Source organism: Populus euphratica, unplaced genomic scaffold (genome assembly GCF_000495115.2).
Source record: "Populus euphratica unplaced genomic scaffold, PopEup_1.0 scaffold552.1, whole genome shotgun sequence".
NCBI lineage: Eukaryota > Viridiplantae > Streptophyta > Magnoliopsida > Malpighiales > Salicaceae > Populus > Populus euphratica.
This window is the reverse complement of record NW_011500235.1, coordinates 213,743-230,915: the sequence shown is the minus strand read 5'-3', so window position 1 is coordinate 230,915 and position 17,173 is coordinate 213,743. Positions and strand designations below refer to the sequence as shown.

The following is a 17,173-nucleotide window of genomic DNA, read 5'->3' as shown; positions in this document are numbered from 1 at the left end:
CCACAAGCTGACCCCGAGCTCTGATGTCTTTACCGGCACCGGCTAATCCAAGTCACCTTTCAAATAAATGAAAAGGTAAACTACAAGAAACCCATCTAACTATCATAGCTGTTCCAATTAGGCCCTCTTCTGATTATTGTATTGTAATTGATGCAACATCAAGCATCAAATAGTTATTTTCTTGATTTTTGATTTATATTTCTTATCATAATAACATTAATCAGATTTAATGTTTTACATCTTCAAGTATTATATTTATACAAAAATTTATACACATTGGCTTTAATTTATATTTTTTTTAAATTATATATACATGACAGCACCAATGAAATGAAAAGCTAAGATTTCACCATTACAATACATTGATGGTGCAATTGAAAGCTATTGGAGGTGAGAAGGACTAAACTAAAACAAGTTTGATAGTCAGAGGGCTTAGATACACCTTTTCTTCAGTAAAGAAAAAAATACAAGAAAGAAATAAAAGGCAACCTCTCCTTTTCCCCTAGTTTTTCTCTCTCTGTCCCCGGCTTACATTTTGACAGCAAGCTGCTCTCTTTAGAGAGAGAAACTGCCTTTGTGTGTGACTTTCTACAGAGAGAAAGATAAATCAGCAAGAGCCATGGATTCTTCAAAAGATCGCGAGAACTTCGTCTACGTCGCCAAGCTCGCCGAGCAAGCTGAACGCTACGACGGTGAGTTCCTCTATATCTCTCTAGATGTGTTTACATGCGTCTTTGTGCTTTATCTCTCTAGATCTGTGCTTTCATGCTCAGTTTTTGCTCATTATAGACTCAAAGTCACATGATCGATCGCAGATTTATGGATTATATTAACTTGTTTAAACTACATTTTATGCTTATTATCTTTGCTTTGAAATAATTATTGAAAATAATTCTTGTCTGTTTTTTTTTGGGATATTAAAAGTTAATTACGTTTAATTAATGTTACGGATTTTAATTACTTTTGACTGATTTCATTTTTTTTTGCTAGCAAGTAATTTGATGAGGATTTGTTTTCTTAATTTCTTTCTTATTTTATCTGATAATGTAGGTTTTTTCGTTTTAAATTTTTAGGATCTTGCCAAAAAAGAAAATAATAATAATAATTGCTGATGTAGCAGTTATTTTTTTTTATTGATGATTACGTAAACCGTGAAGTAAAATAGAAATGAAATTATTCCTGAGCGTCGAAATTAATTTAGAGTTGAAATTAAAAAAGAAAGAGAGAAAGAAATTTATGATGTGGATGTTTTCTTTGGAAGTTGTTAGAACTTGGAATGCTGATGGTTTATGTGATGGTATGTAGAAATGGTGGATGCGATGAAGAAAGTAGCAAAGCTTGATGTTGAACTAACGGTGGAGGAGAGAAACTTACTCTCTGTGGGCTACAAGAATGTGATCGGTGCGAGAAGGGCGTCGTGGAGAATCTTGTCATCTATTGAGCAGAAGGAGGAATCAAAAGGTAATGAGACGAATGTGAAGAGGATCAAGGAGTATAGGCAGAAGGTGGAAGCAGAGTTAACAGGCATTTGCCATGATATCATGACAGTGATTGATGAGCATCTTATTCCATCATGTACAGCCGGGGAATCTACTGTGTTTTACTACAAGATGTGAGGGTGTTTTTGTTTGTGGTTTTATTATGAATTTGCTTATGTGGATGTAGTGGGTTTTAATTAGTCATGTGAATTTTATGAAGGGTTTTGGGTTTGGTGCAGGAAAGGTGATTATTACCGGTATCTAGCAGAGTTCAAGAGTGGTAATGAGAGGAAAGAGGCAGCTGATCAGTCACTTAAGGCATATGAGGTATGTATGTCTATTTTTTGTCTTGTTCATTGATGCAATGGGTAAATTCTAGGGCTTTAAGCCTTGACTTGCTTTAAGCACGTCCTACTAAAGTGATATGAATAGAAGAAAATCGAAGCCTGGTTTCCACTCATCTGCACTAAACTGATTCAGAGATAGTTCTTTCCTCCAGTCATTTGCACTCACTGTTGCTGTTTGGATTAATAGGAATCAGAAGCATGTGCTCAATCATGAAAGGTGAATTTTCATTTGAACCTGTTTTTGAAAACCCCGAGTGTTTACCAACATTTTTCAACACATTTTCTTTCTGTTTAGTTGGTTCTTAGAAGGAGAAAGGTACTGGAACTTGCATTCCTGAAGTTTGTAAGGTTACTGTAACATCCTCCTTTACTGTTAAATTGGCCAGGGATTGCTTTAACTTGCATAAAGCATTGCACATCTGTTTTTTGGTGTTTTAAATTAGCAGAGCCCTGCTTGGCATCTAACAAGGCTTGTTGCCTCTCTATAGATACTCTTCATCTGCTTTTTCCCACAGGAGCATTCTTTGGTTATGGCCTTTTGATCTTCTGCCAATTTTCTACGGCATTATTTTTTTCATTGAATCTGCTATATTTACCGTTGTTTTCCTTTTATTTTTCTGGATAAGATTGCCTATATGAACAATTAGTTCTGCATGTTTGCTGGTTCTTGCAGACTGCTACAACAACTGCAGCCAGTGATCTTTCTCCCACCCATCCCATTCGACTGGGCCTGGCTCTTAATTTCTCTGTGTTCTATTATGAGATTATGAACTCTCCTGAACGGTATGCAGAATGTGATTCACTTATATGGGGGAAAAGCCTTAAACTTATATTTTTATAGATATAATTTCTTATTGCATTCTTGGGGTCTATTAGGGCCTGCCATCTTGCAAAGCAAGCATTTGATGAAGCTATTTCAGAGCTGGATACCCTGAGTGAAGAGTCTTACAAGGATAGCACTTTGATTATGCAACTGTTGAGGGACAACCTCACTCTGTGGACTTCTGATATTCCTGAGGATGGAGGTATCTATAGATTTTATTCTTAAAAGTTCCTTAGGGCTCAGCTTTCATTTATTTTATGAAGAATCATGTTAATCTGTCCTCTATATTAATGGGCATAAAGTCTGAGATGTAGTGAAATCCCATTCTCTTTAGACCCTTTCTCCAGAACAATAAAATAAATAAATGACAAAATTAATGCATTTGACTTTGTATCATTACAAGGTTTGCGTATCCTGTAAGTGCTGTGATCATTGCAAGAACCATTCATGATTTCTTGCTTTTACTGGGGAGCTGTTGGGTACTTTGGTTTACTAGTATCTTACTGAATGGAATGAGCAAGCAAAATTGAAAAGTGATGGCCCATTGACGAAGTAAAATCTATATGCATTTGGTTATTTGACTTCACAAGTACAGAATGTGCCAGATTCTCAGTAAGCAACCATAGTGGTTGTGCAGTATTTTTAACGGACATCTTTAACCTTTGCCTGTTCTGCACGTATGATTCTAGATATTTGCATGTTGTTAAGCTTTAAGTGGACAATTGACCTGTTGTTTGAGTTTTTATTTTGACAGAAGACCAGAAGATGGAAACCTCTGCCAGAACCGGTGAGGGTGAGGATGCCGAGGTGGGTCCTTTGCCTATTGTCCATTCTTCAAATCATTCATTTATTTAGATTTGCAGATTTATGAACATCAGCTGAATTATTTCTTTATGCAGTGACGGTGCTAATAGAACCATCTGGTCCTTGAAAGCGTGAATGGGAGTAGGATGATTTCCCCTAGTGTTGTGCTATTGCTTTATTTCAAGAGGATTTTTGTAGTACCTTATCTCAGTTGGTGTTGATCCCTGTTTCAGTCAACTATGTATTAGCAGAAATATTTGTTGGGTTGTGATATTGGTAGCCAACGATTTTTGCTGCTTTTTCAAATTTCTTGGATCCAATTATTTTTCAACTGTTAATTCGGCTTTCCCCCCATACAATTTGACCCAACTTCAAAATTAACGATGTTGTACTGTCGTTTTGATTTCCTGGAAATGATCCTCATAATCTTATATACGATCTAAAATCAAAATCTATAGGCTATAAGAACCTCTCCTCTCGATGGTCTTCCTCTCCTCTCTTATTTCTCTGCAACCTTAGTTTCTCATCTTTCTCCAGTTTCTTCTCACGGAGGAATTGGGCAACGCCCTGGTAGGAGTCAGGGCTCTCCGTTAGCTCTCGTACAATTTCTGCATGGGTGACTTCAACCGTCTCTAGAATCCCCTGAATCTCTTTTAAGAGCTTCAAGTCATAGAAACAGAAATATCTGCCTGCTAATTGCTTGAATGCAGGAAGGGTACAGTATGGCATGTGAACATGCATGTCCATGCGACCAGGAACTAGCAAATCTGGGTCGAGCATCTCTTTCTTGCTAGTTGTGACAACAATGATGAGTTCATTGATGCGAGGCAGCCACAGTCCATCAATAAACTGCAGTAGCCTTAAGAGCATAGCCTGTTGATAAAAACACAATACGTCCGAGACATAAGAAACGGTGTCGTGAAGCAAATTGTTTTTCATTGCGTGTGTGTGTGTGTGTGAGCTCTAATCTTTCAGATATGTAGACAACAAAGTTATAACAACCTGTTTTTGAACCTCGCGTGTGTGAGCTCTAATCTTTCAGATATGCAGATAATAAAGTTATAACAACCTGTTTTTGAACCTCAACCACTTTCCTTGGCTCAAATCTCCGCCTCCGGTATGATACTGTGACAGTGGAATCAATATCCTTGATGACAAGTATAGTTTTGTCTAAATAGTGAAGCAACACGGACCTAATATCATAACTTGTAAGGAAATTATGTTCCTGTAGATCCAAGTCATGGATATTGTAGTTCAAGTGATTAGCCATGGCAGCGATCAAGCTCGACTTTCCTGTTCGAGGAGGACCGTGTATCAGGTATCCACGTTTCCGAGCTTTCCCGATTTTTCTGTAATATTCCTTTGACTTCACGAAGGTGTTCAGGTCAGCAATTATTTCTTCCTTGAGCTTCTCATCCATTGCAATGGTCTCAAAGGTCATTGGATGATCTATTTTGGTTGATGTTAACCAAGATAAACCTCCAAGACTGTTGAGCTGTCTTACCTTGTTTTCCTCTTGAATGGCCTTCGCCTGCTGTAAAATGAACGGCAGGTAAGAGCTCAGGACCTCCTCTGTGTTTCCTGTGAAAAACCAGCTCGTAGGATCTTAGTCGTGCTACTAAGGTGTAATTTCTAACTTCAGAGTTTTCTCTAATTACCATCCTCCACTTTACCTCAATATTTTCAAAAACATCAAGAACTTCTTGGTCTCTGTCCAGGGAAATCACTGGTTTTTTCTCTTTCTCCTTCTTGCATGCCTTTATTCTTCGAATTGATGGGGCCGATTTAGTTCCCAGATAAGTCTCGGCAGCCAAAAACAACTCATCACAGTAGTTATCCGGTCCATATTCTTCTATAACAAGAGTGAATTGTGGACGGAAAAGATGAGCAAATATGCGAAGATTGGCAGCTGTTGGAATCAGTACTGCTGAAGCTGCAAGAGAAGCTACCACAGAAAGAACTGTTTTTGTATTTGGCAAGTTCTGGAGAGACACCAATCTTGAGACTTGTTAATGCAAGGTTGGTTATCAAATAAACGATTATGATGAAGCTAGTGAAGGAAGCTCTGTAAATGATACCTAAAGTTCCATTAAGAAACTAGAGAGAAATGTGATCAAGGTGTCTTCAGTGAGGTTTATGGTGCAAATTAAAGCCAATAAAAAGAAAGAAAAATGCCCAGAGGACTATTCTATCACTCCTTTGTATTGGTCATGGCTTGCACAGGAAATGCTTGTAGAAGAACGTGCACTGACATTTTTGAATGGATTACCTCAACAGTTTACCTTTAAGACTATTCTGGTTGAAGAGTCTTTTAATTTACTATTGAAATTGTGTCACATAGTTTTTTTAATAATTTTTTATTTAAAAATATATTAAAATATTTTTTTAATTTTTAGCATCCATCCATTAAAATCATCAAATAAATAAATAAACTTAATACAATATTAAAAAAATACTTTAAAAAAAATCTAAAAAAATATATAAAAAAACACTTTCAAACACACCAATAGCCTGCGAAGCTTCAAGCCTTCTGAATGCTTTTTACTTTTATGCAGCAACGCACTTTGTCAACCGTTGATTCCAGAAAGCATCCTTGAACATGTCAAATTTCACAGGTTGTATAAAAATCAACTTTGTTGCAAAAATCAAGGAAAGAGTGCGGCAACTTCTCATTATTTTATTTTTTAAAAAAAAAAGTGAAGGAGAAATTAATGGAGCACACGATTATTATTATTTATTGAAATAGTAATATGATGATAATGACATTGACTCAAAATAAAATTTTAATCTATATGTTAGAGGTGAAACGATTTTTTTATCTTGATATTACATAAGATTCAATTTATCATTTCATTTTTATTTTGCATAATAAAAATACAAATTTAACTTTAGAATAAAAAAACACAAATAATTTGATTTTTTATTTTATTCAAAATAGTACAATCACTTTAATATTTTTTAAAAAAAAAAACAAAATCAACTTAATTCTTTCACAAGGTTTTTTAATTATTTTATATTAAATTTATTATAAAATTATTTAAATTTTGCTTTTTATAATTGTTACATATTAAATACATTTACCTACATATTTTAAATGCTTCATTTGGTTAAGAGGCTTTAGTAACATTTCATTGGTTGTTGATAATGGTTTTTTAATTCTTTGATTAATTGTTTTAAAATCATGATGAGTAGGTTGCCTCATGATATGGTTCATCTAGTGAGTTGATTTGATCAATCTAAAATTTATATTGATTTGATTTGAAAACAAATTAAAAAAAAAAAGATTTAACAATTCTGAGCAAAGACCTAGAATCGAATCACTTAGTAATCTAACAACCTTGAGTTTAATTTAAGTCAAAACTTGGTCATCATACATTGATTTTTTTTAAAAAAAATAATTTATCAAAACCATATCATTTTGATTTACATTCTAAAAAGTAATTGTTTTATTGATTTAAATTAACTCTCATAACTTATAATTTAAACATTATCTAGATGATGTGTTAAAATTATACTTGAATTCTTTGCAAAAAAAATAAAAATTTTTGACCTAAATCTCGAGGTGGTATATGGATCAAGATTAAAAATGAGAATTAAATTTTAAAAGATTAGAGGAAAAAAATATTGAAAGTAAAAAGTGTGGTTACTAATTGTTCAACCTAAAAGATTTTTTTTTTTTAAACTAGAGAACTTTAAAAACTTAATTTAAAAAAATAAGGTTCTTGTAAACTTATTTTTAAAACTAAGCTACTATATGCTATGTAAGCAACACAATATCATTATATAGTATAGTTTCTCTTTTAAAAAATAATATAACAAAACTCAAATTAAATCCAAAGTCCCATTCCAAATAGAATTGTTAAAAGGAACCTAATTCAATAAAATCTCTCCCCCCAAGTTATTGTTTATTGAAAAAGAAATATTTTTTTATTATTATTACTTCATTTCCATGTCATCTCAATATATTGTATATATTATTTAATGCATATGTAACAAGAAAATACCTTATTTTAAAAAATAAGTTTATAACTACCCTACATTTAGGGAAAATCTCTAGGTTTAAGATTTTTAAAATAAGGTAATTTTAAAACTTATTTCTCTAAACAATGTATTTTAAAACTTAATTTATCAAAATAACATAATGCAAGTTCTCCACCCTCTCTCAACCATATATTTTGTAACATTACTGAAAGAGAAGGGAACCTCATCACTTAGCTAAGCCTTCATTCATTGTATATGGAATACGGCGGTGGCTCGGACTCTATATCCTTCATTTTTATAAATAAAAGATGAAATGATGTTGTTAAAGATTCAATTCTATCTGTTTAACTTGTCAAGTGAGGTATTAAGATATGATATATATTATTTTTAAATATACCTTCTCAAATAAAAAAAATTTTGCCTTGAAAATTGCACAGGTAATTAGTACTTAAAAATGTATTTTTACTAAGGTTTTATATCATCATTTTGCACTTTAAATATCAATAACTCCTTCACTAAAGCATGTTTTTATAATAACAAGTCTAAAGTTATAAGATACCTTTAATTTATAGTAAATGTTCATCTTAAATGCAGGTCTATCATATAAATCAAAGAATTGATTGATGAGTTTACTGACTGAAATGTAGAAGACAGAGAGAGAGTTAAGCCTAGAAAAGAGAGGTTGGCTCAATCTAAACTAGAACATTGTTTAGTTATTGAGTCATATCTAGAGTTGTAGATCATAGATTTTAATTTGGTTTACATGACTAGAATGTTAAGACATAGACTTAAAACATTCATAGATGTCTAAAACTCAATCCTGCTGTTTGAAAGTTCAAATCTTAGCAACAACGAAAAAGACAGAATCTATCTTACAGCTTGGACACTGTTTAGTGTTCAACCTATATGTCGAGTTCTAGAAATCCAAATGTACTAAATTTTTTTTATTGGAAAACTAAGATAATTTTCTAAAACTTTCATGGGGACAATCTGTTTAAATTCTAACGTTAGCAATAATATTTTGTTCAGACAAAAAGATAAGGATTGTCACAAAGTTAAGATGTATTCACCCATTCAACAATTAGTCATCAAATTAATAGTTTTAAATTTTGGCCTATAAAAGCAAGTATTTGTCATGCATTTAGGCATCTTGATTTTCAAATGAAGATCATGTTCTTACTCTCTTTTTATTGTAATGCTTAAATTATGTTTATATTAACTCTTATTTATGCTTTTCATTTCATTTCCTTTACTTAGTTAACTTTTATCTCTTATCTCAAAGTCGTCGTCGTCGTCATTTATAATTTATATAGTTAACCTCCCTGTAGTTCGACCTTGGTCTTGCCAAGATATTTATTACTTTGACACTCCTCCACTTGGGAGAAAACATCGATCTTTTGATCATGTCAACAGGCTCATACTACCTTGTGATTAATTTTTATTACATAAATAGAGATGATAAGATTTGAACTCGTGACCACTTAGTTATCAAGATTCTGATATCATGTCAAAGATGTAAAACTTAATTAATGATTCTATGATACGGAATAAATATGTTTATAATATAATTATAAAACTTAATAACAAGGAAATAGTATCTCCAGCCACTGATGTTCCTCACGTATTTATTGCTCTCTTTTATATATATTTGGCACTTCAAAACTCTACTCACTCTATATAGATAGTGTAAAACTTAAAGGAATTGAGTAAGTGAGTGTGAGGACTAAATAATAACATCTATAGCCAAAGCTTCCATCAAGCTTTAATAGCTATAAGTCCCATATATTTAGTATATCATGGGGTAGTTATAAGTGAACCACTTTAAAAGCTCATAAATATAAAGCTTACAACCTTTAGGTAGACCATTTTAAGAGCTCATAAATATGAAGGTTAAAACCTTTAAAGTGAACCACTTTAATATTTCATAAATGTAAAGAAGAGTTAGAGAGTTGTTTATAATGGCTATATGAGAAACAGTCAACATTCTCCCATTTAATCTATATTTGTAAGTAAATGTTTAATCTTAAACCCATTGATAATCTGTTTTAGTAATAAATATATGAATCATGGGGATATGTCCTTTAATTTATGAGTATTATCTTTTATATATTACTATGTATTTATTTCTTTAAACATTATAATTTTTGTGGCAATAAATTTTTAATGAATAAACCATATGTTTATTCTTGGTCTAACACAAATGAATTTTTCTCAAAATTAAATTAAAGTTCACATCAATATAAGAAGAATATCAAAATAGTTAGGAAAATAACATTGTTCAAACAATGAAAAATTACATAATGGAACTAAGTCTCATATCCACTACATGATCCTTAAATATCAACGGTGGCATGCCTTTAGTCAAAGGATTATCGATCATTAATTCAGTGCTGATGTGCTTAATGACCACTTTCTTTTCTTTAATACATTCTCTTATAGCTAAATACTTAATGTCGATGTGTTTACTTTGACTTTCACTTTTATTGTCCTTAGTAGCTATAAAAACAGCAACTTAATTATCGCAAAACATTCTCAATGGCCTATGTATATAATCTATAATTCTAAACCTAGAAACGAAACTCTTAAGTCATACACCATGTGAAGCAACCTCAAAATAAAGGACAAATTTGGCTTCCATAGTGGAAGTGGCAATCAAAGACTGCTCAACACTCTTCTATGATATAGCTCCACCAGTCATCAAAAATATATATCTTGATGTTGATTTGCATGAATTAATACAGCTAGTAAAGTCAGAATCTAAGTAACCAATTACTTCCAGATTATCCATTCATCTATACATAAGTATATAGTCTTTGGCTCCTTGTAGGTACCTTATCACTTTTTTCGTATCTCTCTAATGATCAAAATCTAAATTACTCTAATATCGTCTTAACATTTCCAAAACAAATGCAATGTCAGGTCTTGTACAGACTTGAGTATATCTAAGGCTTCTGACAGTAAAAGCATATGAAATTTTCTTCATTTGTTCCCTTTCAATATCGTTCTTCGGACATTGATTCAAACTGAATCTATTACTCTTTATAATAGGAGCTACACTTGGATAACAATCTTTCATTCAAAATCTTTTTAAAACTTTATTAATATAGGTTTCCTGAGACAAACCCAAGATACCTCAAAATTTATATCTATAGATTTTAATGTCAATAATATCGAATGCCTCAACTATATTTTTTATATCAAAAGTTTTAAAGAGAAATTATTTCACCTCATGCAACAAACCCTTAACATTTTACTAGCAAAATGTCACCCATATATAAAACAAAAAACAAATTTTACTCCTACTGACTTTCTAGTAGATACATTGATCCATAATATTTTCTACAAAACTAAATGAAAAAATTATATTATGTAATTTCAAATACCATTTGTGGGATGCTTGTTTTAAACCGCATATAGATTTCTTAAGCTTGCAAACCAATTGATTACCATCACTAGAGGGGAATCCTTCAAGTTGCTTTATGTAATCCTTCTCCTCTAGATCTTTATTGAAAAATATTATTTTCACATCCATTTGTTGCAACTCTAAGTCAAAATAGGCTACTAATGCCAAAATAATACGCAAGGAATCTTTTTTAAATATAGGAGAGAAAATCTCCAACTCTTTTTTTTTAGTGAATCCTTTAACAATAAATCTTGCTTTGTAGCTCTCAATATTGCCTAATGACTCTTTCTTTGTTTTAAAGATTCATTTACATCTAATGGCTTTTACACTATTAGGTAACTCAATAAGATCCCAAACTTGATTGCTCTTTATAGAATTTATCTCTTTCTTCATGACATTACACCATAATTCTGTTTCTTTACAACTTATGGCTTGTGAAAAGGATTCGGGATCATTTTCAGCTCTAATATTATAGTCATATTCTTGTAGATATAAAATATAATTTATATTATTTTTTAATAATAATTATTATGAGTAACCTACTTTTTATTATAAATTCAGAATCTTGAATTTTAATGGCAGAAAAGGATATCAATAGGAACAATCATCTCACGGGTAGGGAGTTAGGATTATTTAGCAATAAAGATGCCTGCAACACACGCTAGGATATTATTAGATAATGATAAACAATATAATATGATTTGATAAATAATATGATATGTATGTTTTACTAAGAGATTTATTATAATTGTTTAAATTTAGGTATATAAACATAATGTCTATTTGTCTTTTTCCATTTCTTTTCACTTCATGTCCATTCATCGTTTTCAAATTTATTTGAATTTTACATCTTTTTATTTATCTTTAAGCTTACAAATATTAATATACATTAAAGTATAAATAGAAGCATTGTTAAGATGATCATATTTTAAAAAAATTATTTTTTTTCAAATAGACTGAGTCTTTAGCATTGTGTTTCAGAAGTCTTTTGAAAAACAAATTAAAAAAATTATTTTTTTCTTTGCTTCAAAAATTAAAATAATTATTTTTTTCTTTGCTTCAAATTAAAAAAATAATAATAATAATATTTTTTTATGTTTTCAAATCATTTTGATATAATGATGTCAAAAATAATTTTTTAAAAATAAAAAATACTTTAAAAAATAATCATTATTATATACTCACTAACACACTCTTTGTAAGGTACTGGAAACTCAGTGCTATGAGAGTTTTATCTTCCAAGGTTTTTTATTAAAATATTTCAATTTTTTTCTCTCTCTCTTTACAAAAGATAATTGTGGAGAATTTACATGTTAAATTTGATGTTATATAGCTTTAGCAAGATTAATTGCTTTATTTAACATGCTAATGCTGATAATTTAGAATTCCACTTGTAAAGATAAAGAAATTCATGGGCATTACTTTCGTTTTATACATAGATATCTGATTGTGCTACTGCTTATGAATTATGGTTGCTAACATAATCAATTAATCTGATTCCTACATGGTCCTTGTTGTTGTTGTTAATTGGTAGCCGCGCTGTGAAGCTTGAGGCATGGATCAATATGTTTGATGACGGATGGCTTTACATACCTTATTTCTTCATTAATGTAATCACTATATATCGATTTACCCTGATGAGATTGCCTTGATGATTTCTTTAATTCTTCTATTTCTTTTCGTATTATAAGCTTCTCCGTAATTAATTATCAATGAATTGTGGATAGAGAGAGCGGTCACTATCGTTGCATGGAGGATTTTCAAGAGCTTATAGACCCTGAACATGGCATGCAGAGATAGATTCGCAAGTTCTTGTGTTTTCTTTTATATATAGTTTCTAATTATGGGATACATAGAGATGGGAAATTCTGTGGTTATTTATTATTGCATAATTTTTTTTTAAAAAAAAAAGAGTGATAACAGGTCATAAGCCTACCTGTTCTACTGGAAAAAAACCAGGGAAACTTGACATTTAAAAAAAGAGTGATAACAGGTCATGAGCCTACCTGTTCTCCTGGAAAAAAACCAGGGAAACTTGACATTTTGTTAAAATAGCCTTATAGTACGGATCTATTTTCCCTCGTAAGCCTTAGAATAGCATAGCTTCAGAAACCACCGTACGAGAACAATTTGTTTCACCTATCTTTTTCTCTATAAAAGCAATATTCATTCATGCATAATTCCTCGAACACCAAGAGTAATCAAACATAAAAATGGCAAAGAGTTTCACCATTGCTGCCTTTGTTCTTTGCTTCTCCTCCCTTCTCATCTCTGCGTATGCAGCAGATTACTTGAATGTTGAAGGCAAGGTCTACTGTGACCCTTGCCGCGTTGAGTTCCAGACCAAAATCAGCGAGGGAATACCAGGTAAAGGGAGTAGTTAATGGTTTAATTAGTATATTCTCAACCTAACGATAAAGATATTCTCGGCTTTTATATTCTTGAAATGATTCAAAATCGCTAACTCTTCTTGTTATATATATGTGTGTGTGTCCATGCAGCTGCCAAGGTGAAATTGGTATGTAACAACCGTGACAATGGCACTGAGACATATACCGTGGAGGGTGCAACTGACAGCAGCGGTACATACCGCCTCTCCGTGGCGGGAGACCATGAGGATGATATCTGTGAGATCAGGTTGGTGGAGAGCTCCAGACCCGATTGCAATGAACCATTCCGGAGCATTGATTCTGCCAAGATCCTCCTCACCAAGAACGCTGGAGTGGTGGATAAAACTCGATATCCCAATGCTCTTGGGTACATGAAGAAGGAGGCTCAACCAGAATGTGCAAATGTGCTCAAAGAAATGGGCTTCCTTCCTCTTGAGGTTTAAATTATTTAATCAAATCATCACCATTGCTCTTCCGCCTCGCCTAGATAATAAGATTTGACATGTAATGTCATTTTTTTAATTTCTGTTGTATTTTTTATGTGGACAAATGTACACCGATGATTCAATGGAACTATAACAATTTGTTCTGATTTCTTTCTGAGTTTCAAGCCCTTCCTTTCTTTTTAATTTTTTTAGCAATTTGTGTGCAAAACAACCATGCTATTGAAATATATTACAAGCCTGTAGAAAAGGCAAGGATCTTTCATAAATTTGCGATGTGATGTTGAGTTTCCTAATGGCAAATCCCTGTACAAATAGTGGCTTTCTGCAATTTAAATTAATGGGTATTGGGTGATGATAAAGTCATTGAAAGGGGCAGTGCTCCATTGGAAACACAATACTTTTCTTCAAATATAGAGTAAACCATCACTAGTAAAATATATTATGGCGTTTGTTGACCTCTCTTTAAAACTCATGCGGAAATGGTCACAAGCCCGTCACGCTTCAGGGAATTGCTAGGCACCCGCCCCATTGTTAAAAGTCCAACAGACCTGTTCATAGTCGACCTGTCTGACGGACTAGCCATGGACCGAGGAATTTCGGCTAGGTCTGGTTGAGAAGTTCGAGCCCATCGGTCTGGTTCTGTCAAGGTTTGGGTTTGTAGTCTGCCCGAAATTATAGCAATTTATGGTAACCAATTTTTTTTCATTTTTGTACTTGAACTTTCTTTTTTAATTACAACTTTCAATGTCTAATTAATGACGAATTTATTAAACTTTGTTAAGGACAAAAAAAATCAACAATAAAGGACCAAAGACAGGAGAAATTCTGTAGCAAGTTTAAAATTAGATTAAAAAAAAGGTTAGTCTACTTAATTTATTTTCTTAATATTTCAATTCGTGTGTTTGAAAAAAGAGAAAAAAAATTGCATAAAAACAATGAAATAGAAAAGGTTGGTAAATGATTATTTTAGGAAATTCACAGCTTTTAATACTTCACTTAATGCAAATATTTTTTATATTTTTCTCATTAACATAAAAACTTTAAATACAATTGAAAATAACAATTGACCAGATTATAAGAACTCAAACCATAAAAATAGTGTAACTATGATATTGATATTCAGCTAACAACCCAAGTTAAAAACTTATTTTTTAGCTAAAATACTAGGCTGTGAATCAACTAATTAAGAACAAGTCTTAACCTGATGCCATGAATAATTATTGGACTTAATATTAAAATTAACTAAACTCAAGTTGACTCTAAACTTTACTAAATTAAATAATAAGTAATTAATATTGGGATTTTTATACAGACTATGACTCTTCCCTATCAATTATTTTATAAGGAAAATTCATTGTTATGGTTTTTTCTCTAAAAATATTTAAAAAAAATAGATCAGACATAGTTTACACTTATTTTATTTACTTGATTTTTTTTTTTAGTAATATTGAGGTGTTTAAGATTGGTAGGTGATTTATAAAAGTTTTTATTGTGTTTCTTAAAAAGTTTGTAGGTGATAATGGCTTGAAAAATGGATTTTTAGGCACCCTTCCTAATTTCTCAATAACCATGGCGATAACTGGATTTTGAGCAATAGCAGAAAACGTGTCCCAGTTGTATTTTTTGAGTAATTTTTTGCTTATTAAAAATTTATTAACTCTAACTAGATTTTTCTTACATTAAAAAAAATTCTGACTCGCAGCATGGTATAAGACAACGATCTAGTAGATATTAGATAGAAATATTTAAATTTTGAAAATATATTTAAATACTTTACATTGTATTTGGAATTTGAATTATATAATTTCAAGTTAATTTATCTTTAAATTTAAATTAAAGTTATACATATTGAATTACTATCTTGGATTTTTATACACATACATATATCAATAATGAAATAGCAAACCAAAATGCTCTAAAAATAAAATATATTATTCCAAAAAATAAACACTAAGCAAAACAAAATTAACAATATTGATTCAAATTATCTATCTCACACAAGTTGAAAGTACTAGGCTTAATAACTTTCAAGATTTATGTAGGATTTTTTTTCCCTTTCTTTAGATATATGTGTTTTTGAAAATATAAAAATTCACTATAAAATTATCACAAAAATATATTTATTTTATTATTTTTTTAATCAAATATATTTTTGTCTCGATATTTTTATTTTTTCTATCATGAGATAATACCTAAACATTATCACAGTGCTAAATTTACTAGAACTTGGATGTTAATTACAAAAGTAAAGACACAGTATTCAAGCCAAACACAACATTATTTATATTATAAAATACATAATTATAATTAAACATATTATGAGAAAAAAGATGATAAAAATAAATAAATAAATAAAAGTCATAATAATAAAAATTGTTTATTATATCATAACAAATGATACACTAGTGTTGTTTATTATATAAAGATTGCAAATCTAAATTTTATACCTCTCAAATCGAAGTGTGGTCTATCTTACCCGCTAAGATCTACCAAATTGTATAAGTTTATAAATTTCTATTTAATATTTTAAAAAAATCAAAATAACTTGAAAGTTTGGTTTCATTATATTCACATGGATTTGTTCCAAAGCTTTACGCACACCTTGCAGCTCGGTTACACCCACCTCTCAAATCTTTTAACAATCCTAGTTAAATTTTATCCATATCTTTTTTTTTCATTTTCTTTTAACTGTTTTTATATGTTTAGTATTATAATATAAAGTGATTTTTAATTGAAAATATATTAAAATATTACAAAGTGATTTTTAATTGAAATTATATTAAAATATTTTTTTATAACACTAAAAATTTATTAATTTAATATTTTTTAAATCAAATATACTTTTAAAAAATACTCAAACACAAGTAAAAATAAACTATCACGCACGCATATAGTTGTAACCCATAACTCTTTAATGGGATTAAAATTTTTGTCAAAGTCATTTATGTGAAGTGAAGTGTGTGTTTGGTGTTGTGGATGTGTTTACAAAAAAACATGATTGTCATGTGTTTGATTACGATTTAAATGCACGTTACTACTTATGAGATCTGCGGTTAAACCACAAAACAACCAAAAGCAACTTCAAGCTGCCTTTTGTGCTGAGTTGCAAGTTGTGTTTGTAGACATGATAAATAGAGACGCGAAAGAAGAAAAACAAAAATAAAGCAGTGAACAGTGAACAGTGAACAGTAGAGAGTAACTCCCTCAGCTCTAAGTGAAGTGTGTGTTTGGTGTCGTGGATGTGTTTACAAAAAAACATGATTATCATGTGTTTGATTACGGTTTAAATACACGTTACTACTTATGAGATCTGCGATTAAACCACAAGACAATCAAAAGCAACTTCAAGCTGCCTTTTGTGTTGAGTTGCAAGTTGTGTTTGTAGACATGATAAATAGAGACGCCGAAGAAGAAGAACAAAAACAAAGCAATGAACAGTAGAGAGTAACTCCCTCAGCTCACCACCGGCCTCCACTGTTTTCACTGCTCTTCCTCTTTCCC

The 17,173-nt window shown here is 31.2% G+C and overlaps 3 protein-coding genes and 1 long non-coding RNA gene across 5 annotated transcripts; 3 read left to right on the top strand and 1 right to left on the bottom strand.

The window, feature by feature from the left end:
- The first annotated feature begins 507 nt into the window (after positions 1 to 507).
- On the top strand, positions 508 to 3,805 carry LOC105112501 (14-3-3-like protein D). Of its 2 annotated transcripts, none has more exons than XM_011008222.1 (7): positions 508 to 692; positions 1,306 to 1,612; positions 1,718 to 1,805; positions 2,499 to 2,608; positions 2,702 to 2,850; positions 3,406 to 3,455; positions 3,548 to 3,805. In XM_011008222.1, the coding sequence occupies exons 1-7, from the start codon at positions 620 to 622 to the stop codon at positions 3,548 to 3,550; spliced, it is 780 nt and encodes a 259-aa protein (XP_011006524.1). In that variant the 5' UTR covers positions 508 to 619; the 3' UTR covers positions 3,551 to 3,805. The 2 variants fall into 2 exon arrangements, with proteins under 2 accessions (XP_011006524.1, XP_011006523.1); XM_011008221.1 differs by having other exon boundaries at positions 3,403 to 3,455.
- LOC105112502 (probable mitochondrial chaperone bcs1) lies at positions 3,620 to 5,172 on the bottom strand. Its single transcript, XM_011008223.1, has 2 exons — positions 4,522 to 5,172; positions 3,620 to 4,325 (listed from the first exon to the last, which is right to left on the bottom strand). The coding sequence occupies exons 1-2, from the start codon at positions 4,891 to 4,893 to the stop codon at positions 3,912 to 3,914; spliced, it is 786 nt and encodes a 261-aa protein (XP_011006525.1). The 5' UTR covers positions 4,894 to 5,172; the 3' UTR covers positions 3,620 to 3,911.
- LOC105112504 (uncharacterized) lies at positions 5,002 to 5,614 on the top strand. The gene is made up of 2 exons (XR_839765.1): positions 5,002 to 5,075; positions 5,171 to 5,614. It is a non-coding gene; the product is annotated as an uncharacterized LOC105112504 (long non-coding RNA).
- A 7,265-nt stretch (positions 5,615 to 12,879) lies between these two features.
- Positions 12,880 to 13,826, top strand: LOC105112500 (olee1-like protein). The gene is made up of 2 exons (XM_011008220.1): positions 12,880 to 13,203; positions 13,338 to 13,826. Exons 1-2 carry the CDS (start codon positions 13,050 to 13,052, stop codon positions 13,667 to 13,669), a joined length of 486 nt encoding a protein of 161 aa, XP_011006522.1. The 5' UTR covers positions 12,880 to 13,049; the 3' UTR covers positions 13,670 to 13,826.
- Positions 13,827 to 17,173: the final 3,347 nt, after the last annotated feature.